Source organism: Anser anser, assembly GCF_964211835.1.
Source record: "Anser anser genome assembly, chromosome: 2".
Taxonomy (NCBI): domain Eukaryota; kingdom Metazoa; phylum Chordata; class Aves; order Anseriformes; family Anatidae; genus Anser; species Anser anser.
In genome coordinates this window covers 22,397,096-22,421,491 of record NC_139721.1, presented here as the reverse complement: position 1 = coordinate 22,421,491, position 24,396 = coordinate 22,397,096, and the positions used below count along the sequence as shown (strand labels likewise).

At 38.5% G+C, this 24,396-nt stretch overlaps 1 protein-coding gene across 12 annotated transcripts in view; it reads right to left on the bottom strand.

Moving 5' to 3' along the window:
* The window catches only part of RGS22 (regulator of G protein signaling 22), a 74,616-nt gene that overhangs the window by 34,062 nt on the left and 16,158 nt on the right, over window positions 1–24,396 (bottom strand). For all 12 annotated transcript variants that reach the window (XR_014579707.1, XR_014579708.1, XR_014579709.1 and 9 more), the window contains exons 5-15: window positions 23,091–23,176; window positions 19,557–19,722; window positions 19,039–19,210; window positions 15,431–16,109; window positions 14,743–14,904; window positions 13,592–13,763; window positions 11,796–11,935; window positions 11,142–11,247; window positions 9,130–9,255; window positions 7,454–7,555; window positions 1,406–1,600 (exon numbers count right to left, since the gene is read on the bottom strand). Coding sequence is in view for 7 of the 12 variants with exons in the window: in XM_083824127.1 (XP_083680253.1) it covers window positions 1,406–1,600; window positions 7,454–7,555; window positions 9,130–9,255; window positions 11,142–11,247; window positions 11,796–11,935; window positions 13,592–13,763; window positions 14,743–14,904; window positions 15,431–16,109; window positions 19,039–19,210; window positions 19,557–19,722; window positions 23,091–23,176 (2,106 nt within the window). In the remaining 5 variants the exon portion in view is untranslated. The remainder of the gene's footprint in view (window positions 1–1,405; window positions 1,601–7,453; window positions 7,556–9,129; window positions 9,256–11,141; window positions 11,248–11,795; window positions 11,936–13,591; window positions 13,764–14,742; window positions 14,905–15,430; window positions 16,110–19,038; window positions 19,211–19,556; window positions 19,723–23,090; window positions 23,177–24,396) is intronic.

Sequence of the window (24,396 nt, the reverse complement as noted above, 5' to 3'; positions counted from 1 at the left end):
CAAAAAAATAAATTGACTGTGAAGAGCTGCAGGATTTCAGGATACTTTAATGCCTGTGTGATACAAGGACAGCTGAATTCAACAACAATAAACGTTAAGTCATTCAGATGAGCTCCAAATTAGGGCTTTATATTAGCTCCTATTACTTAATAAAGAGATCTTGGAATCATTGCAGATGGCTATTAGCTTACATTTTGCACATCCACTCAAAGTTCACCAGAAATCCAAAGGCAGTTAGAATAATAGGAACAATTAGGAAAGGAAAAGAAGAACAAAACAGAAAACACCATTCTGCCACTAGATAATCCTTAGTGCATCCAAATCTTAAGTATTGCTTGCATCTTTCTTGAAAAGAATATAAAATAGCAAATACAGATGGGATTGACAAATTTAAGAAAGGTATGAACTGACTGCTGTAAAAGGGGAAGTTAAATAGTCACAGATTCTTGAGTTTCAAAGAGATGTAATTGAAGTGGGTTATGACAGAGACATGTAAAAGCATTAACAGTGAGAATATGACAAGATAACAATTGTTCACTGTTCCTCATGCCTACAGAACTAGGGCATCAGGTGAAATTACCAGGGAGGGGTTTGAAAATGAACCAAAATAAGTATTTGTATTTTATATGCATATGAAGGTTCTTGTGATTTTCTTTGACGACATAACAAAATAAGTATTTGGGTTCATTTTCATAACCATGGATGCTAACTGCTACAGTGAGGCTGAAGATATACAATGACCCAAGACATGTTTACATAAAGTCATGGGGAAAAGGGTCATCAAAGACTATTAAACACAAAAATGTGAACAAGACATCTGTTTTATGAACCTCCTCAATTGCAAAGTGCTGAAGCTGGTAATGCTGCTGTACGTTTTTTCTCTGTCCTTATACTCCATTCTTAAACATGTAGTACTACTCACCACCTAGAAATAGCCTTCTAGGACTTCCTAATAGGCCGAGAAGACCATTCTCAAATTTGAATTTAGATATACGTTCTGCTACTTGTCCATACATACATGCAGGAAAGTAGTAAAAAAAATACACTGTACTACAAAATTACTTTTGATCAGCAACAAGATTAAAGAAGCATGACACTTTCTTGAGCACAAAGAGAAATTTTGCTTGTAGCAAAAGGCACTCCTTCCCATTTCACTGAGCGTGGGGTCTATTAAGCCTGCAGCACCCTTTAGAAGGGGAAGTCTGCTTTTCACAGGAAGCTCAACCTACTCCCTGCATCTTTGTAGAAGTGAGTGGGTGATTGAAATATCTCATAATACTGCACCCTTCCTGACTATAAATGAAGCAGAATTAAGTGCGGGAGTGGGAAAAGGCTGTATATGAAGGTTCTTGTGATTTTCTTCAACGACATAGAAATTTTTCACAGTGTCATCCAAGTCAATTACCTTTCCATAAGTGTACCTGTCTGCTTCCACCATTTTCATCCATGGTTCTAGCAGAAGAATGAGGATATATTCTTCTGCCAAGTCAAAAAGATCCTCAAAAGCTGGGTCAATTTTCTGATAAATCATGTTTTTCTTGCTCTGATGAAGTCCAATGTCCATACTGGCCGATGGGGCAATGTAAGTTGCATAAAGGAACTGCAATAAAACAGAAGAAATTCTTACCAAAGCAAGGTTTATAATATGCTTTTTTTTTTTTTTTTTTTTTTAATGAAACACACAGAATTTGCCATTCAACATGTAAAAATAGAGAAAAGCAGAGCCTGGAGAATGTTTTCTTTTCACTAGCAGCACATTCTTGAATCATAGAATCTTTTTTTTTTTTTCCCCCAAAGGCTTCTTTTTTCAAACAGACACCTAGATCAAATTCTTCTTTCATTTTAAATGTTTCACAAATTGCTATGAAAGACAATACTGAAGAGTCGGAGAAAAGCACTTTCTTCCAGGAATATCTTGAAAGCATGTATTCACGAATATCTCTCTGATACATCACAATGCTGACTGCAGCTAAGAAATGAAGTGAAAAGAGATACTGCCATAATAAAATTCATATAAATGCTTTCTCTTATTCACATTGTCAAAGTCCAACTATTTTTAAACATATGGTTGGGGTTCAGATTAGTAGAAAAAATCAGAACTTCTCTGTAGGACGGCACTGAAGAGTCCATCTTTGGTATTTATTTTCACACAGTTTTGACAATGAAGAATGCAGGTTTCTGATAAATCTCATTTTTCTTTATGCTGCTAAAATCCAGCTGTAACTAGCAGGTGAGCAAAGCAGTAGAAAGAGGAAAATAGTACATCTACTCTGTTTTCAAGCTATAATAGAACACTATTGTGATTAGATTTCTAGCACTGAGAGAATGTTTGAGTACATTAAATAATTATATTTCTGTTTGACTTAGATCAAATTCTGACTTATTGGACTCTTTCTTTCAAACAGCAATAGTACCAGACTACATCTCTATTCTTTTGGACCTTAACAATTTGAAACATACCCTCTAGACTCTCATGATATCAGGTCATTGAGGAATACAGAGCTATGATAGCTGACATCCTCCAGTTAGAGCTTGTGATTAGTGTATTTACTGTTTCTGCAGGATTTCGCCCCCTTTCTATGTAGATGGAATCACTGAAAACAAAGACTGTAGCTATTTTGGACCACCTTATCACCACCTTTTTAGGCCACCTTGTTTGTAGCTATTATGGACCACCTTATCAGTGCAGTATAGGGCCACGGGTGTAAGGGCATGGCCAAGGAACTAGTACATTCACAAGTAGAGCCCTAGCTAAAGAACAAGACCACGTTTATCCTAACTTATACCCTTCTCAGCAAATCCCCAAATAAATTGAAATTTAACAGGGACAGCATTAATTAGATTCACAGTGACTTCAAGTCTTAGACGTTACTTTGAAGAACCCGAAAACTACTAAAGTTTCAGTTATATCATGTTCTAGTCTGATCCAAACCATATAACATGTAAAATAGACAAATTAGAAAGGAACAGCCCAATGATAAAAAGATGTGATATCTTTAGAAATAGATTTTTTAAAGAGAGGTTATCCATTTTATTCATCATTAGGGCTACATTGGTCTACCTGTCATGACTCATAAAACCACACAAGGAACCTGCAAATAGGTGAAAGGGGCCAAAATATGTCCTCAATATTTTCACAGACATTTAGCCTCATTCCTTAAATGGCTGGTCATTTCTAGTAAAGTTTTAAGAAAAAATAAAAATAAAAACAACAACAAAAAAACTGACTGGGTGCTGTTCTTTATTCCCTGATGATTTTGTATGAAATGTTAACTTAAATATTTTTACCATTATTCTTCCGAGATGACAAAAAAAATCTACCTACAGGGTCAGAAATTGCCCAGATTTCTAAAATTTTAAATAGACCAAAACCTACTGGCAATCTGCTCACATAAACACTGTTGTAATGTTTTGCTGTATTAGGGACTGCCTTTGCAGACTACTCTACCTGCAGAACTCTAACCATGTTTAATTTCATCTGCAAAATTAGTGTATAATAAAGAAAGACGACTTTTTTTTTTTTTCCTATAAAAAATTGTTAGGGCTGGTAATACATGTGAAGCAGAAATTTAGAGGTGGTTAAGCCAGCAATAGGTGTGCACGTTTCTGAACTTGAAGAACCAGACCCTCAGTGCTGTAATCAGTACAGCCTCTTCACCTTTGAAGGATGCAGATTCACACTGTCTGACAATTTGGTGAGATGCCATCTTTTTGCTTTAATCTTTGTAAGAATCCATTGCTATGGGATTTGACCCAGCAAGTAAAAACATAACATCACAAAGCCACAAATTGACTGCATGCACTTGCAAATGGCAAGAGAAAGAAGGAGCTTTCATTCCTCTGCCCCTTGCTGAGGGTTCAGGCACATCTGTAGGTCTGTGCTGATTTCAGTGCAAGGACTGCAGGAAGACCAACTGCTAGGAGTTCTAGACATGTCAGAAAAGAGAAAAAAAAATTCTGTGTACACAGCCTTCAACACTGGGCAATGAAATTAACACGACATAAAGAAAAAAAAGAAGGTTTTTGTCCTTTTAAATGGAATAGTCATAGCCTTTTTAGATTCCTATGTCATGGAAATTTTGTGGTTTTCTCAGTGGAACAGTGAAACTGTGGTATTGGCCAATGTCCTAAAGGATCAACAGAAAAAAAAAATGACATTATATGAATTTGAAGTTTATAAAACTCATACAAAAATATTAGGCATGTTATATCAAGTGCACATCATGCTTCATTTACTCGCTGTTTTGTTTCTTTTGTAAAACACAGAGAACTTTCCTACCTGCCAGCTATACATTTTCCTATAAGTGCATTAGAAGAAGTGATGGATCCAGCCCAAAAACCTGATCTGGAATTTTGATCAGAGTTTGCATATTGACATTAATTATGATGGCACAAATCTGAAAATATGAAATGTTCAGGAAATTCAGATTAAGATTTTGGCCTCATTTATTAATTTTCAAATCAGGGATTGTTCAGGCCTTGTTTTTTTTTTTTGTGAATTCACCTCAGATGAGGCAGCTTTGGTAAGTAATCTCAGAATGACTAGAGTGAAGCAAGAAACACACCGAAAATTTAAGCCCAAGTGCTTCATATTGCTGCTCTTTGGTGTGGATATTGCGCTGATCTAAATGAGGGGCTTATGCAGCTGCTTGACAGAATTACATGATGGGAAGAATACAATGCACTGTCTGGCCTTAAATGGAAAGGCTGCACTGCCTTAACCCCCATCATCACTTTCCATTAACATAAATCTTGCATCTGACCCTAGAACTTCACAGTAATGAAAACTTCCTCTATCTAAGCCGATTCTAGTGTAAAATATTGTACTTCCCATAACTATATTAAACTTTCCAACTCTAAGTAACAATTTTTTTCAAAAGATACATCTGTTTCTTTATTGTTTTTCTTTCCCAATTTATTTTACACTCCTGCGTGCATGGTTATAGTGAATAACCACATACGTTCCTGGATGATTACCAGTACCCATCATTTTTCTTATGTATCAGATTTCATCCTCATTCTATGTTGGTGTTTTGTTTTGTTTTGTTTTCCCTGAATGAATGAATATACACCCCCCTGAATGAATGTGCTTCTCTATCATAAAACTAGATAAAAATACCTAACAAATGAAACAATGAGCAGCAGACACAGCAATCCAGGTTTGCTCTTGTTCCTAACAGGAAGCAGGCAGAACACATACAGAATACTCTGGATGTCTCTTTCTGTAATAAATAGTAAAATACATAGGATGATGTGTTGTTAGAATCTGATCCACATTCTCTTAGGAGTATTTGGTATGACTATCTTATTGTGCCAAAGGTGAGCACAGAATCTGGGAGAGCATCTTTTCCATAAAGACCCTGTAGATTGGATGCAGCTTGACTCTTAACAGTGTTCCAATGAAAACAAGAATAATTTTTGTGAAGCCTTAAAAGGCAAGCTTGAGAATGATACCAAATGTTGCAGCACATGTGTTGATTTGTTATGTTACATTTCAGCTGTTAGTTATGCTAATGGAACAGTTTCGCATATTTCGTTTTGATGTATTTACTTTAATGGCTATGTGTATGTAGCTCTTTGCAATTGCCTAGTAACACAGATTGTGCGATGTTCTGCTGTCACCACCAGGCCGGCACTGGAAATAAGATAAGAAAAATAAAAAAGACCTGAACCTTAATTATCAACCATGCAACCATACCAAAAAGAGAGGAGACTGGTGTGAAATTAAGCTGAATTAAAAACTGAATCATCTTAACCTAAGACCATCATAGACCATAACCTAAAATTGGCCTACAAAAAATATACAAGAAGATCAAGACACAGGCTAGATACAGTAGGTTAAATAATTAAATATTTTTTTTAAAGAAGAAGAAATTTCTCATATTTTTGACTTTACACAGAGTGCCACTGCTATACTCCTAACTCTCTGATTAAACAAGCTAACTGTGCCCACAAATGACACAGTAAATTTGGGTCAGTATATCTTTGCCTAATGGAAAAAGGGATTTATCCAATCTGCTTGTGAATCTCCCACATCTTGACATTCCCCAGAGTAACAATCCCTATCAAGTTTCCCAAAAGATTATCTAGTTAAGTATACCGCAACTTCAGAGACTCAGCTACACAGTTAAAAGGATAGGGACAAAACATCCACGCTGTTCAACATGCTTGTGCAGCTTCTTTGATAGGTGAGAGTTCTGGAGAAGGACTCCAGGACAGGCAGATAGCTTACACGCCTGTTGTGAACTAAGTCCCTAGCCACAAACCCATAAAGATATGGGAGATGGTCAGCCTTAGGAATGCCATCAGTAGAGCTAGAGGGGGAAAAAAAAATAAACAAGGGAGTACTTCGGGTTAGCCAGTATGCAACAGGGAGAGGGAGTCCAAGTTTCAGCCTCTGCTTAGAGTTTCCAAACAATTAACACTGATTCTAGTGAAAAATCTGTACAAATATGCAACATTGTGTAATTTGCCCCAGTAAAACTCCCAAGTTAGAAGACAAATTCAAGATGCTCAATAGCGTAAGCTATACAATGAGATTATTCTCTAATGCTTCCTAGAGATATTTGTTCCAACAACCTCTGAAGTAGTTTTGCTCTATTACAGCGTATATTCAAATATGCAGATAGAATATACTCCTACACAAGGTTTACAGAGGGAAAACAGACTGAAGTTTCACAAAATGATGTTAAAAGTTGTTTGGAATCCTTCTCACAATATCACACTGCTGTAGCCTCCTTCCCTGACAGTATCAGACTATTTTGCAGTCAGTAAGAGCTATCAGTACCCATTGCCTGGGGTGAACCAGCTTAGTTTTGTTTTATTCCCTGACTTAAAGTGCATATTCTGTTAAGAATACTTGTTTATAGGAAACATCCATTCTGCTTGACAGTAAATAAGGGTCTAAAGATCAAATCTGGGGGTGGAGGAGATGCTTATGTAAAGAGTATAACAATGCCCTGACAACCAGAAAAGGAAAATCAGGACTGACAAGTGAAAGATCCATTTTCATGACTTAAGGTCATTATCTGAGGCCTGGACTATGAGACCTGCAATTTTAACCCACACAGGAGATGGAAAGAAAGGTAAAACACAATTAGATGATTTATAAAAAAATGTTATCACAGATGTTAATACTAAACAGGAGGTTTCCAAATACGACGTAGAGTAGCAAAGGGGAGATTAGGTAAAGTGAGTATAATAGATAAAACTGGGAACAGACAACAGAGCTTAGAAATGAAACTATGCATGTTTAACATTTAAATCAAGAAATTCTGTGGAAGCAAGCCAAAGAGCTTCTTTTATTGTCCACAAACCAGATATACTTTGGTGTGAGTTGTCAAGATTTGGAAACTTTTCTATCTTCTTTTCAGTCTTTACACTGAACAAAAGCATTTGTGAAGGGAATGAACAAATGTATTTGTGAAGAAAAAATACATTATTTACAACTTACTTGAGCTTGCTTGCATATTTTAAAGGGATGAAGAGTTTCTTGGTAGAAAAGCTGATGATAAGCCTGTAGGTCAGCCCAAAAGTACGCACTGTTCTTCCACAACTAGAGATGAAAAAAACTTTAAGTTATTACTACCCAAATATCAGTCATTTATAGAAGGTTGAGTTTCCAATGCAAGTAATTATTTAGCTCCTTGGGGTCATCATAAATCAAGCTCAATTTAAGATGGATTTAATCTTCTGTTGCATACTGGCAGAAGGACAACATATTTAATGGCATCGTCACTGTGATACTATATCTTTTATTGTATCCTTTATGCATAATTGGCCATTAAAATTGTTAACATTGTAGTTAACATTTGAAGAGTAACCACATTTCAGTGGCATAAAGCCAGCACTTAAGAAGAAACGCTGATAATGGACATGCAGAATTTGTGCCACGGTGAAATAGCATTTTGCAGCAATAACCAAAACAATTAAATATTGTGTGCTTGATATATGTTACTGTGACTATCATTGCATTTTTGTTACATGAATTTCTGAGGCATAGAGTCTTGGAACCAGTTCATAAATTCAAACAAACGCCAAATTATCTTTTAGAAAAAGGAGTCTAAATCTTTCCCCAAATCCTCTGTTTTAATTATGGTGTTTGGATCTGAAAAATACCCCGAAACCGCCATCACTGGACAATAATGGATGTGTTTCAAAAAGATAGGGGAAGGAAACATTTTTCCACAAACTTTAGCCCACCAAACCTGGCATATAAATGAAATAGGTTCCACAGTTTTAGACAAGACCTTAAGGAAATAATTTTCAAAGGAGTTTGGCACCTGCATATACTAGAGGATATATGGGTTGGTGCCTATCTCCCGTGAAAAATGAGTTACTTTTACTTAGATTCTACCTATACACATTTAACATTTTTAGTTGAAGGTATTTAGCTTTGAAAATGTTGACTTTTTCCTTCTAGTAGCCAAAGGCATTTCTAGCTACTGCTGCTCGATTCTGGGTTGTGCTAGCAGTGAAACAGATGTCCATCTTGATCGTATTCAAGTCTCCCCTAAAGACTCAATGTTCCTCAAAAGCCACTAAACACTGACTCAGATCAATAAATTGTTCCAACCAATCTTCAATTTACACCCAGCAAAGAATGATGACTTTACTGACTGCAGGGAAGAAACAGTGTTATGTTTCTCAGAAATCCAAGAAGCTTCATGGAAGTAGAAGAACGTTTTTAAAACATTGGAGAGTTTGGACATCGCTAACCCAACAAGCAAGAATGAGACAGATTATCATGAGTAATAGCATAGCGGATTTTCCATCTTTATAAAAAATGTTTTTGTGGGTTAAGATCTCATTTTTTCTGCCAAGTTAAAGGCTAGTTTTTAAAAATGATTAGTCTTTTTTTTTTATTCCTGATGGTACATTCAGATTTCCAATAGGTTTGAGACAGTTAGGATCTGACAGCTTGGTTAAGACCTGTCATTAGTTTGAATATACATATGAACAGTTTATTGTTGTTGAGGGATTGTAGTCTCACAAGTAATAATTCATCCAGTCATCAATCTTTCTTTCTCCAATTTTTCTTTTTTTTTTTTTTCAGTCTGGCTGCCCTCTATAACTTGGCATTCAGTCAGTTATGGACTAAATTATCACAGGGTAGGAAAATGCTCATACCTTATTCCCTGACTTCTCACAGAAGTGTGTGAAGTAGTAGCCTGCTCTGCTTTCCAAATAAAGAGACTGCAGCATGCTTTCCATTATTGATTTCCCTAAGACAGCACTGCCAGCAGCACTTTTCCCCTGGACAAAAATATATATATATATAGTTATACAACAAGGAATAACAGACTTTCATTATTTTTAAATGTCAGTACTTTGCAATGGAGGGCCATGCAGTGTGTTCAATTAGTACGTTCATCCCAAGAAACCAGACTCCATTTTCTATTACATACGCAACTGATCATAGCTCTCTTTACAATTTTCCTACTAAATATTCATGTCCTATGGAGTAAATTTGATGACTTAAGGTGTGCAGAGTAGCAAAATGACTGTAGCATTCCATAGGTGGTTCCTCGAAACAGGAAAAGAAACTTGGCCTTAATTCTGTCATTGACTCTTTAGCACTGAATCCAGGGAATTCTAGTGATACTAAACTATATCACTTAGCTGTCAAAAGCTGTCTCAGCTCAGGCTACTGTGTTTTGTACTAACAGAAGTTACCAAGTGATATTTTTGGTCAAACCTCATAGTGGTTAATTTCCATGGAATAAAATATGTCTCTTGGAGGTATGCCACCAACATCAGCAACAAAATCATGAATATTTTAAGGGAGGAAAATCATACCCTTTACAGCAGCTAGCTCCCAGGGCATTTGAGGAGGAATACATCCATTTTGCCAATGCTCACAGAGAAGCCAGAGGAGGTTACAAACTAGTACATTAGCTTCTGATGATCACAAAAGAGAAACTTTGGCTGGCCTGCCACCTCTGATAGAAAAGGTGAAAGTAAATGAGTCTTGTGGCTGGCAGCCAGCTTCTTTCCAAGCAGTAACAGGGATGGAAAAGGGCAGGAGGAAGCAAGGCTTCTGAAGCAGAGTAGGAAGATCCCACTCCCCAGTATGAAGTTAAATTGTGGATCCCTGCATTCCCCTTTACATTGTATTTGTGATAGCAAATTGTGGGGTCCTGACTGTAGGTTCCAGTCTAGCCTTACAAGTGTAAACAGAATTTTCCTTCCCTCAGCCAGAGAGAAACCCTGCATGATGAAGGTGCATAAAAACTAATAGTTCATGATGTAAACATTTCCTGAATGTAAGTTTCTGAATGTAAATGTCCCTAATTGCAAAGATAAAGCTTTTCTTCTGTCAAAATTAACAGAGAAATAAAAAGAATGCAGTGAAGTAATAAACAAAGCATGATTTTGGTGTGAAAAGCAAATAATCATGTGCTCAACTGATCAACTAATTCCATGCATATGTAAACAGGCCCAGATTTCATAACATACTTTTTTTAGTAGTGAGGCCATGGGTATCGGTACCTCCGTGAAACAGCAAGCTGCTTTGTGAACATTCCACAAACATTAAAGTTTTAGATATGTTTTAAATTGCTAAATCTGGACATCTCAAATTGCTTGATTTGTCAGCATTTTAGTAGTTATTAAGAGAAGGCTCTTCTGGGCAGCCTGTCCCTCCTGAGGCTTGCTGGACTGAGGGCTTGCTTAGGAGGCAATAATTCAACAAACAAAAGAACAAAGAACGCAAGCAATAAAGATGACTTTTACAACTGAAATATTTTCCCCTTATGAATTTTACTATTTTAATGACTTCCTATGCCAGATTCAGTTCTCAGTTACACTTTAAGTCTGATACACTTTCCTAGGTAATGATTCCACTGAAGCATTTATCCACTGAGTTTTCCATAATAGCCTACTGAACACATGGTCACCATGGAGAAGATCAACACTTTCTAGTGAAAATAAACCTCTGTATGTGCCATGATTTCCTATCAAATAGGTGACAGATACCACACACAAAATGCTGACATTCTAATTATACCTCTGCATAAGGCATTGACATTCACATAATCAAATCCATTTCCCCCATCATTGCCTACTTCCCCTTTAATACTACAGAATAAAATATTTTAACCCATGATTCAAGACAACTAAAGTTTTCAGGTACTACTTACTGGGAGCAACTCAGCATAGGTATACTTTCTACGAGCCTGGTATTGCATTTCTGTAGAGTCATCCAAAGTTATGCAAGGTATCATGTCCCTGCTCACTGGCTTTGGCCTGAATCCACACACAAAAAAAAAAATTAATACTTATTTAAGAAAAAAACTAAGACTGTCAATGAAATAAACAACTAAGAAAGGACATCAGACTGGTAAAACAACATAGCAAGCAGTAGAGAAAAAGTAAATGTAGTTCAAACTTATAGCGAATGTAAAAAATGTAAAGAAATACATGTGACCCTGTGGAAATAACTGACACGAAATATCTTTGAGGCCAAATGCTTGAGGTGGGTTTAAAGAATGTAAATGTATGTAGAGAATATTAATGGTTACATGAAAGAGTAAAAAACTTGTATTTGGAGAAATAACCCCTTTTGTGTTGTGGCACAAACAAATGAATAACTAATCAACCAGGAAGAAGTTCTCCATGCAAGCAATCTATAGCATAAATGTGCTTCACTAAGCAGAATACTGTATTAAAGATAAGTATTCATGAAAAGAGTAGGATCTAAAAGCCTTTCATAAATGTTTGAGGTATATTGGTGTGGAGAAAGATGTACTTTTGTGTACTTTTTGAAGTAGTTTTTGAAGTCCTTTTGTGCTTACCACTTTCTACTGCTAGAAAAGTCATCCCTTTGGGGGCTCTGATGTGATGACAAAATAGGTGATAACCTTGATGAACTCTTCAAAGAGAAATTTGGTGTGGCTAGTTTCAAAAATGTTGTTGGTGTGCTGGTTCTACTTCTCTAGAAGACACAGCAGAAAAATAGGGCAATTAGGTTATTTTTCCACCTTTCCATTTTCTTAACATGTTCTCATTAACTACTCAAAAGCATTAAAAGCTTTTCAGGACCATTGTTCCTTATTAATCACAATATGTAAAACTGGAAATTGCAAAAAAACTTCTCTGTGTATCTTTCTAGATTTTTCAGGATACTTTAATAACTACGGTAGCTTAGAAATTACATTTTTAACAGGTAGAAATATGTTACACACACTCTGCATAAAATTACAGAGGATGTCAGGTGAAAAGCATGCTTTGTGAATCTTGAGAATCTCAAGGACACCTTGAGTAGCTATCTGTAAATCAGGGCTGTAAGACAGATATAGGCACTCAGACTAAGAGAGAAAGGGTGCATTCTGCTACACCTTCACTAACTTATTCTGAACAAAATCATGTTATGACTTTTTGGAGATGCCAGTTGTACTCAGAGTGCTCTCAGAAATTCAGCCTGAGTTACTGCTTTTTCTAAGCTCTGGCAAGCACAGTGGATATAGAAGATTCAGAAATCCAGATTTCTCACAGCAAAAACAGCAGCAAGAAGTCAGCTGATTCTGTAAGAGTCATGTGTGCCAGGTCATAGTTTTCTTCAAGCATTGAACTCAACAGGGGCTGGAAAACCTGCAGAGTTAGGATCCTGTCTCCATGACCTACAGCTAGTCCTGGGTCATTAGCACACCTTGTGAAGCCAGAGCTGGTCTCTGTAAGAAGCAGTTGCTTCTGGCCCATTCCTGCTGTGCTCAGTGGGAATCTCATCCTGAACTCAGCTGCTTCTGAAAAGGAAATCTGTCCCGCTGTTTCTCCTCCATTATCCCTATGAACTAGCTTTTTGAAAACATGCATTAAAATTGTAGTCTAAAACTATCCACTTGAAAGTAACAGAGGTATGTGTGAATAGATCTGTGGCATAGACCGCCCAGTTCTTGATACTGAAAGCACACTCTAGAGTCACATTCTCCAACTACCTTCTGTCCAGAGTCTTATCACAACATTGCTGAAAACCTGCTGCTTTCACTGCAATCACCTCTCAAACTGAGGCTTTCAGGGAAGAGCAGAGTCAAAACTGAACTGGTCATCTGCAAGCTACATGCTGTGAAAAAGACAGGTCATTGTCCTGTGGTTCATGACCCTCTGTAGAAAAGAAAAGTCCTGTGTAGCTAGATTATTGAAAGACTGTGGTGATAGAAACTGGGCAAAATTCTGCCCTTTTTACAAACATGAAAGTAGATTGAGGGTAACTGCAGTGAATTTGTAAGAATTACTCTTGATTAAGATAAGGCTGGTTGAGGGTCAGGATCTATGCTGCTAGAATTTTAGTATTTTAATTCTATTAATTAAATTAAAATTAATTAAAAAGAATGAAAATAAAATGTGTATTCGAAAGACTTACAAAATAGCCAGGATATAACTGAGAAGAAAGTTTGGCTCAATTTACAGTGACCTGTTGCATAAAATGTAGTAAAATGATACTGTATTTTGCTATATAACCATCTGGAAGAGACAAGCTTGCTAAATCTTGACTTCCTAACAAGCAAGTATGATATCCTTGTTATGTTGAATTCAAGGAGTTCTATTGTTATTTTTTGATGGGACAAGGTCTCAATGTCATGATACTACCTACCTGAGGAAGCATCCTGGGCATGCAAGATTTAGATGTCAATGGCAGCAATGATACCATTTGTGGGAAAGGATCAATGTCTACCCTTGGTCTCTCCTGGCATGTGTGCCAGAACTTCAGCTTTGCACTGGCAGTATCTATTGCTGTTGAATGAGTGACACAGAATCTGGGACCCCTAAAGAAAAAGAAAAGGAAAAAACAAAAACAAACAAAAACTAATAAATAGATTTTTTCCAAAGCATGAAATACTAGGCTATTTGGCTTTTTTTTCCTTTTTTTTCGTTTTTTCTTTCTTTCTTTTTTTTTCATGATGGTGTTTACTGTATCAAGATATGGTGCTATAAGCACCTAGAACTGAAAATCAGTTAAAGATATGTTTAGACATTGCACTCTTACAAACAATCTACACATACATTAACTTAGACTCCAAATACTGCACCATTCATTACACAGTTGTCTTTGTATAAGTCTGTAGTGGGATATGCCACATTCATCCTACAGAAAAGAATAGGAAAGAATTTTAGGTCACAGGACATAGACCACAGCTCTCATGAGGCTTCACAGCAAAGTACACAACTGCAGGTATTTGTTTCTGCCTGCAATGTGTTGATACCCCTTGGGGAGTAGAGAAGACCTTCAAAAATCTAGCTAATGTTTTGGAAGCAGGCTAGAATTTGTATCCTTGCTTAAGCTGTCAATATGTAAAGGCATTTTGTATAACAGACATTGAACAGTAAAGTCTCAAGGTCAAATTCCACGTAGATGTATACACAGAGCATCCTCAGAAACTTGAGAAGGGCAGTATGGAGAATAGGTTAGGACAGAATTAACCTTCTACGCCTGCAGGGATTTCTCTACCCTGCAGCCAAAGTTTATTAGAATGGTATCCAAGGTAGCTATACACAAGGTAGCTCAGATGCTCTGGCAGTAAAATAACAAAGGTTCAGTAAGGCAGATCTACCTGTCTTCTCAACAGACTGCAGTGTAGTTTAGTCTCAACTTAAAACTGAGAGGCAACATCTGCTAGTATTTATGTGACATTACTTCCATAATTGCAGTGGGATAAGTGAGAAGAAATAAACCTAGGAGGCTTATCAAAGAAAAGGGAGATTTGTTAAAAAGTAGGATCTTAGTTCATGTTCGTTTTTTCATACCAGTAAAGAAGAAGAGGTTTCACTACTTCAGGCTGAATCCGCCTTAAATGCTTTATATTCCACTGATCTCCACGTAGTAGATCAAGTCTGAGTAACACTTCAGAAGTGAGGAAATAGTCTCCACTGCTCAGCAGATAGAATTTTTTCATCCTATCAAGTTGCCTTGAGTCAAACAAAAATAGTCACATAAGCATGTATCGTATGTTGTATAGAACTAAGTACAGTACATTCTACTGGTTAACCTGCTGTCATGCAATGTATCTAATTGCAAGTGGCAGAAGCCAAAACAATTCTTCCACAAATTAAAGACAGGTTGTGTATAAGAAAAAATGTACAGTGCCTTAGGATAGACAACCTGAATCTGGTAGAGCCTTTCACTAAAGCAGTTTGTCATACAGAATGCCCCACTTGTGATTTTAAGTTCTTTTATTCTTTTTGCCTCTCTGTTGCTTTCTGTTTTCTAAATTTCTTTCTAACAAAGCCTCAATGCTAAGGTGATTCTGAGCACATGGAAGTTTTGCTTTATGAGCTTCACCAGACTCATTTCTGACATAACCTGTCAGGATACTCATGATTAATTGTGTCCATTCCACTCAAACATTATTTATTCTGAAATCTCAAAACCTCCATTGATCTGTGTTACAAGTATAAAAAATAATAGGAATAAATGTTAAATAATGGAAAATACCTTTGTTGCCTTGTAGCGTCCTTAAGAACCTTTAGTCTCTCAATATCCATCCAGAGACACCAATACCTCTCCCCAGGTGTTCCTTTAATGAATTTCTTGAATCTTTCAAACTCATTTCTGTTGCCAGCATCATATGTTTTGTGGCTAATACACCAGGCAGCCCTACTGTCGGCCCCATCACTTTCAGAACTTGATCTTAAGCTCGCTTCTTCAGTATCCTGTTCTCTTACATCTCTCATGGAGTCTAAGACAGTAAATGGAGAAGAACGTTGGGAAAAGAGTGGCTCTACAGTACCACATGCAACTTCATTATTTGCTAACTCATGTGCAAACACTTTAGGCTGTTTATGGAAATCCACATCACTCTCAATCGCGGCAGCTGGCTGGTGGTTCAGTTCTGAAATGGATTCCTCCATTACAAATTGAGTATAAGATGGGATGATTTCTTCTGGTGTCTGAAGAGTTGCATTTTCCTGTCCACTTTCTTCTTTTGATGCACTTTCCAGTTTCTGGTCTACATAAATTAGCTGAGTATGAGAAGGAGTTTCAGCAATAGCCACAGAAGAATGCTCCTCAGCCTCTCTGGATTTCTCCCTAATATCACCAGCTTTTGCTGACGCAGTCCTTGAAGGGGAAAGGAAACTCCATTGGTGATATTCCTTAGACAGGGAACCTGCTTCTGCATTAAATCAGAAAAGATCATTGAACACACTTTTGGTTCAGGACTGTTCTCTTGCGTATCAACATTTCCAATGCAACTTATTCATACTGTGCTGCAGCAGCAGAACAATGAGGCCGTGTTGCACTGCAGCACAGGTATCAGTGGAGGTGCTTCTGCTCTTGCTATCTGGCTAGAAACTCAGCCCCATGACTCAGAAACTCATTCCCTATTGCATTCCAGCAGAACAGCAGAGTTCAGGAACAAATCCCTCTGGAGTCAACTGTCCTGTTTACTCAGCTGAATATTACAGATCCTCAGCATTTGGTAAACCACCTTGTTGTGCTGCAGGGCCTGGCTTCTTCCCTGAGCATTTGCTCATGGTTTGATCAAAATCACAGTTCGTAGCAGGACTGTTTTCTCTTTAGGCATAAGGAAGCTAGTAAGTGATAAGTCTTTGTTTAATTATTGCAAAGTGTCTAAAACATCAAATGTGCCTCTGTCAGCTGTGTAAAGTCTTGGCATACACAGGAGAACAACAAAGCCCTTGATTATGTCAAGGACTCTGGAAATATTTAACAACCCTGCAGTCTAGTCTGCCACCCAGAAATGGCTCCTTTCTGTTTAAAGATGTTTTATAACTGGTAAGTTCATAACAATGACTGGCCATGTTTGTTGGTTTGTTGGTTGGTTGGTGGTTTCTTGCTGTCTACACTACCCCACTCCTCTTTGTGCCCATGCTATGAGGCATGCCCTGCCATCCTGGTCTGCTGAGAAAGAAACTTGATGCTTTAACTTACTCAAGCACCTTTTCTACTTCTGACAGATTTTCTACAAAACAAGTGCTTCTGGAGCATGTTAGTGGAGATGATTTGAATATACATACTGTTTACCTAGGTTAATGCTGCTATCATTTCACTGGTCAGCCCTGTAAAATTGAGCAGAATGACTACAGATATTTTGAACATCAACAGAATCTAAGTGAAAGTGAAAAAAAAAAAACAGTCATAATTCAACTGTGGCTTTACAATATCTTCATATCAATCCAGTAGTTAAAGTACTGGATAAGCTTAATCTTCAGTATTTTCCTAAAGCTAAGACATAGGCATTGATATTCTATTGTATCAGTAAGGTAAACACCTGGGTATGTTCAGTCACATTGTCAATGAGACAGATGCTACAAACTCTGAGCACATGTACTACATCGGACTGTGACAGAAAAGGGCTAAAGTCCTCCGATCCACTAACTTCACATTTGCATTGTTATTAGCCTACGTAACTCTCTACAGTAGGCTAGTCAATAAATGGCGATGGCAGTTAGACATTCCTTGTGTCAATCTACAAAGAAGCCAAGTGCAGGCTACTGTCACAGACAGAACCTTGGATTAGTATTGTGGCATAGAAATTCTCTGCTCTGCACTTACATACTTTCATGTGTAAGTACCTACAACACAATACGTTGACATTAATTTAAAAGTCAGTGTTATTTAAAATATCTTTTCTTATTACTAAACTATTACTAATACTGTCATTTGACAAAGTATAATTTCTCAACACAGTTCTATGAACCTGAAACATGAACAATGATTTCACATGACCTAGAAGAACCAGGGAGAGAGACGCACAGCTTTTGAGTAATCAAAAGCCAAGTGGTAAATGTTTTTGCTCAAGACATCTGTTCATCACCCTGATCCAACTGAAGCAGAAAGCAAGGAATTCAAACTGTATTGTCAAAGCAAATACCTTCAGCTATTGCACTCTTTTTAATTGTAGGCTGGTTCTGAGAAACTTAGCTGATGCCCTTTATTGCTTTTAGTTCTTGATCCCTACAATAGATTAATATTGTGCCTAAAAATAGTTTTCTGACTGGAAAATAAATGCTAGCTTTCCCGTGAAAGAAGAAGTACACGTAAAATCAATGTCTATGTTATAAAACACAGCTTTCAGCGAGAAGATAAAAGATATTCATTGAGGCAAAATGCTCAGAGGTCAGAGAGGTTTTCTATAGTTCTATGCTCAGTCCACTGCAATACGGAGCCATGCTACATAATGGCACTGCAAGAATGGTGCACTTGTGACCTTTCTGCTCAAAGCACTGCAAAAATTACTGGTAGAGTCATGAGCTGCAAACAAGTGCAACTTGAATAACTTCATCAATAATCCATGAATCAGCAATATGTTTCCTGAGATAATCCACATGGGTTTTGGGAAAGAAGACAGATTTCTGGAATTACCACGTCTTCCAATTTTCCATTCAGCCTTTCAACTCCAAGGTCCCAGCAGTACAAGTCTCAAGGTATGGCTGTTTTTTCTCTGAGAATGGGGAGAGAGAGAACTCCTAGCAACTCTGTTCATCTTGCTATTGCCTACAGGACAGAAGCAAAGCTATGCAATCATGTATGTTAACATGTGTGTCTGTGTGTTTTCTCCCAGTACCTTTGAACCTGCTGAACAATTTCAGTTAAGTTTGACAGATAGACAAGAATGTCACAAACAATTACATTCTCTAAGATTCATAAAAACTGGCAGCCAGAAGGCCTGTAAGTGCCCAACATAAATACCGTGGGACGGCTGCAGTACAAATCATATATTATCAAATACCCAAAGGATCTAGACAATTAAGTCTTTCAAATCATCTCAAAAGACCAACCAACTAAACAAGCAAACAAAAAAAAACTCAGCTGAAACTTAAAGATATATGTGAGACATAAACGTGTAAGGAAAGAAGCTTCTACTATCACAAAATTACTTGACTACTAAGTCAAATTTACATTTAATGTTGTGGCTAGGGAAAGAAACAAACCCATTTTTTTCCCCCATCTGAAGCCTGAGATACCATGTGATACTTTTAGAGAGTAGTAAGTGGAGTTAGTAGCAATTCCTTAGAATGCCTTCTATTTTGACCTAGTCAGACAGTTATATATACAATATTTGTGCCTCTGTTACTTACCTAGGAGGCCAGTTTTGTCACTTAATGAATCATCTCTTTCATGCATCTCAGGCAAATGCTGAATATCTTGAATTTGACTAGAAGCTACAGGACACGTAAATGAATCTGTAGTTTTTGTGGATTCACTTTCTTTTGCTAACGTAAACCAATCCTTTGTCTGAGAAACTGTAGCCTATGAAAAGATAAGTCATAGAATAATTCAGCTTTATTTATTGCAGTGTTTCTGACAGAGGGCTTACTGTCTGTAGTCATTTTGTGCAGTCTATTTGTATACATTTCTATGCCAATAGTTCCCAGTGAAAAGAGCTGTATGACAGTAGCTGAGCATACTCATAACACAGCAGCAGTTCTGTTTAAGTTGTATGACCCATCAAACTTCTTCTATAGCACAAAGAGCTTTAAAAAGAAGGAATATTCAGAGAATCAGTTGTTCAATTAAGTTGGGACCTCAATTACAATAATTTAACCCAATGCATTCAATCTAGCTCAATGTTACACCCACTAAACATTCATTTTACCTGGCCAAGTGATACATAGAACTTCTTCATAGTGAATGAAGTGTCATCCTCTTCAGGAGAGGGAGGACTAGGGACTTTCTTCCTTATCCAGGGATAATAGTTACTGTCTATAGTGAAATTAATGCCAGTCTGGCTCCATTCTACTTGTGATATCAATTTAGCTAGCCTGAAATTAAATGTTCAGACAAGAAAATAGTTAATCTTAGCTTTTAGTCAGAGAAACAATTGATTTTTCCCTAGAATAGGCAATAAAAAACATGATCACTCTGAAAATAAACTGCCACAGGGAACTTCATGTTCTACTTTATTATTTCACCACTCGCCTGCTGTCACACATGTAAACACCAGTACTGCCATTCCATAGTCCACCAGCTTTACAGATGGTGGCCTGCTTTACATTATAAATCTTTACCAGCAAAATTGATTTCTGTCAGGATGATCTTGCATATATCCATACAGCTCCAAACCCTGCCAAGAAACACTTGAACATATTGTTTGCTAAAATGGAACTATTCTCTCAGATTGCAGAAGCCCTGTATCAGTACCAGACATTACATTTCCTGTCCTTGACACAAGCAATCTGCAAGCAGCAATGCCACAGCAGTGCTCATACTAATTGAGCTTTCAGATGATAACAAGACAGCAGGTGCTACTATGTTCAGTTGGCTGCTCTATGTAGACATAGTGCTGAAGAGCACTCCAGTGCTACCTTGTGATATTGTGAACCTTGCAATGTCCAGAAAAAGGCAGTATTAGAACCACATGACCAGGAGGATCTTGAGGATGCTTTGGCCTCAAGAACTGTGGCAGAGCTTATTCAGTTAAGTCAGATAGCAGTATAAAACCTAGGTGCATATGAAGAGAAGTAGCCTATGCCTTAGCATATGACCATGAACTGAATGCCCATTTTTGTTTGTCCCCATTACTTGAAGGTGAAAAGGATTTCATTCTAGGATTGGAGTACCTTGTGTACTTGTTTCATACTGGAGGGCAAATAAGTTCCACCATCATTCCCCTTCCACAAAAGAACAGGAGGAGAAAATATGATGAAAAAAGGCACATGGGTTGAGATAAGGACAGGGAGATCACTCACCACCTACCACCATAGGCAAAACAGACTCAGCATAGGGAGATTAATATAATTTATTGCATATTGATAACAGACTAGAGTGGTAAGAACTAAAAGCAAACCAAAATCACCTCCTCCCCCAACTACCTTCTTCTACCTCCTCCTCCCAAGAGGCGCAGGGGAATGGGAATGGGGGTTGTGGTCAGTCCCTAACGATTCATCTCCGCCACTCCTTCACAATCACTCTCTGCCCCTGCTCCACGTGGGGTCCCTCCCACGGGATGCCGTCCTTCCCAAAATGAGCCTGGGGGGGCTGCCCACAGGCAGCAGCTCTTCAAGAACTGCTCCAGTATGGGTCCATACCATGGTGTCCATCTTCAGGAACAGACTTCTCAAGTGTGGGTCCCCCACAACCAGCCCTCCTGCCCCTGCGTGGGCTCCTCTCCACGGGCTGCAGCTCTGGTCCAGGGCCTGCTCCTGCGGGGGCTCTCCATGGGCCACAGCCTCCTCCAGGCCACATCCACCTGCTCCACCGGGGGCTCCTCCATGAGCTGCAGTATGGAGATCTGCTCATGTGGGACCCATGAGCTGTAGAGGAACTTCTGCTCTGGCAACTGGAGCACCTGCTGCCCTCCTTCTTCACTGACCTTGGGGTCTAAAGGGTTGACTCCCTCCTCTCTCCCAGCTGCTGTGACACAACATTTTTTTCCTTTATTAAATCTGCTCTCGCAGAGGTGCAACCAGCATGGCTCACTGGCTCAGCTCTAGCCAGCAGCGGGTCCTTTATGGAGCTGGCTGGAGCTGGCTCTGATCTGACATGGGGTGGCCTCTGGGCTCTTCTCACATAGGCCACCCCTGCAGCCACCCCACTACCAAAACCTTGCCATATAAACCTAATACATATTTTCATCTTATCTTCATCTTTAAACACAAGCTTCCAGTTTAACACCTCAGCTTATCTTGCTCCTGATTCAGGAATGTAATTTAAAGCACTGATATCTACAGAAATTAGGCACATGTATGTACAGACTGGGGGACTAGAGGATGGAGAGGTCTAGAGGGGAAGACACATGAGTAGCGGCTGAGGCCCCTTGGTTTGTTCAGCCCAGAGCAGAGCAGGCTGAGGGGAGGCCTCATGGCGGCCTGCAGCTCCCTCACGAGGGGAGCGGAGGGGCAGGCACTGAGCTCTGCTCTCTGGGGACAGCGACAGGACCCGAGGGAACGGCATGGAGCTGGGACAGGGGAGGGTCAGGCTCGGGGTTAGGGAAAGGTTCTTCACCCAGAGGGTGGTCGGGCACTGGGGCAGGCTCCCCAGGGCAGCCGTCATGGCACCAAGCCTGCTGGAGTTCAAGAACATTTGGACAATGCTGTCAGACATATGGTTTGATTTTTGGGTAGTCCTGTGTGGAGCCAGGAGATGGACTCAATGATCTGTGTGGGTTCCTTCCAACTCAGGATATTGTATGATTCTGTGATTCTAAGATAGTTTTATATAATTCTCTTACGTAACCCTGCTTCATAAAGATAGATAGATAGATAGATAGATAGATAGATAGATAGATAGATAGATAGATAGATAGATAAAAACACCTTTGGTATAGCAGAAGATAAAACTTTTAGTGTTTCACAATGCCCAGATACCTGTATCATAAAGCAGGCTTCCACTAAAGGTAAAATGGAACACTCTTTGATGGTTTTCTTATTCTTTGCAGTTTCCCTCATGAAAAATTCCCAAGTGCAGTCTTCAGGATATTGGAAGTTAAAAATAATTTTGAATCTTTTCATGTAGAAGTCAGTACCCCAGTAACTATTCTGTCATAACAATTAACAAACATGTTTTGTGAACCATACTGCCAAGCTGCTTCTCCTTTTAGGAACCCTACACACTACAATTATCAGCATCTAGAAACGACCTTAAGGGTTGTAGAGACAGGTCCTTCTGAAACACAGACCAAACCTCTTGAATATTAGAAAAGAGGCTGAAAGGACATCTGGAAAAATACAGCAAGTGTATAACTGGAAATCCTCCAAACTTCGCCATGGCATCCCACAGAGAACCTTGCAAAAGGAAATCTGAAGTAGGCTCGAAGATACAAAACAGATAATTGAGATAAAAAGGACTATCTGTCTTTTTTTAATAGATTTTATGGATTCATCTCTTTTACCCATATGGCTTATATATTGATTAGAGAGAAATGTATTGCTACCATGATATCTCTGTGAAAGAGAGATCCAAGAATCACCAAATACCACTCCTACTCTCTCTGTAGTGTTGTAATATAGTATGTAATTGTGGTCAAGGATAATTACAGAAAAACAACTGAAAAAAAAGTCACTGATTTTAATTTATCCAGGTTGTTAAAACTCTAAAAGACAAGAGGTGAGAGAAAATATATTGAGTACTGTCAAGATTAGTTAAAAGACAAATGTAGATTTAAAACTAAGAGCATAAAAGACTGTAATACCTGTATTCAAAGTAGCAGTCGCTTTCTAGAAAAGCTGGAAGTCTTTCTTTCTTAATCCACTGAACCGCTTGTTCTCGATTAAGACGCTATTAAAAAAGAAATGCCAAAGATTTGCAGTATTCTTGACTCTATTATTTTGCTTGACATGTAATGGATTCTCTCCATCCCCCTTCTAAAGAAGCATTGTCTTACAAAAACTAGTATACAATGTACATCGCCTTTGTTATCCAGTTTAGCCTTAACTGTACCAGGACAATTGAATTTCTTTACTTTGCTGTTAACAAGTAATAAGGCCTAAATATGATTTTGCCTATGAGAGTACAACTTTTTTAACAAATCATGGCTGTTTTTTCTTCAAAAATAATGTCTACCTAGACTTCAGCAAGGCCTTTGACACGGTCTCCCATAGTGTTCTCCTGGAGAAGATGGCAGCCCATGGCTTGGACAGGTACACTCTTTGCTGGGTTAAAAACTGGCTGGACATCCAGGCCCAGAAAGTAGTGGTGAATGGAGTGTAATCCAGCTGGCAAACAGCCACCAGTGGTGTTCCCCAGGGGTCACTGTTGGGGCCCATCCTCTTTAATATCTTTACTGATGATTTGGATGAGGGAATTGAGTGCACCCTCAGTAAGTTTGCAGACAACACCAAGTTGGGGGAAAGTGTCGATCTGCCTCAGGGTCGGAAGGCCCTGCAGAGGGACCTGGACAAGAAGGGTTGATGGGATGAGGTTCAACATGGCTAAGTGCCGGCTCTTGCACTTGGGCCACAACAACCCCACGTAGCTCTACAGGCCTGGGGGAGAATGGCTCAAAAACTGTGCAGAGGAAAAGGATTTGGGGGTGCTGATTGATGCTCGCCTGAACACGAGCCAGCAGTGTGCCCAGGGGGCCAAGAAGGCCAATGGCATCCTGGCTTGTATCAGGAATAGTGTAGCCAGCAGGACCAGGGAGGTGATCATCCCCTTCTACTCTGCTCTGGTGAGGCTGCACCTCAAGTACTGTGTTCAGTTTTGGGTTCCTCAGTATGAGAAGGACGTTGAGGCCCTGGAATATATGCTGAGTCATGCTTTTACCACACAATTCCAATACAAATTTTCTGCAGTAGGAAACTGATAATTTTTCTGATTTATTCATCTTTTATAAACAGACATTATTACATTTTTTCCTCAATAATTTGAGGAATAGGGAATCTTTGGCATAAATTATAATTTGCAAATGGTAGAACTCTGGATATTAAAATAATAATAATAATAATCAAAGATCAGTTATCACCTTTCCCACTTTTATGTTGCATAACTGCATTGCA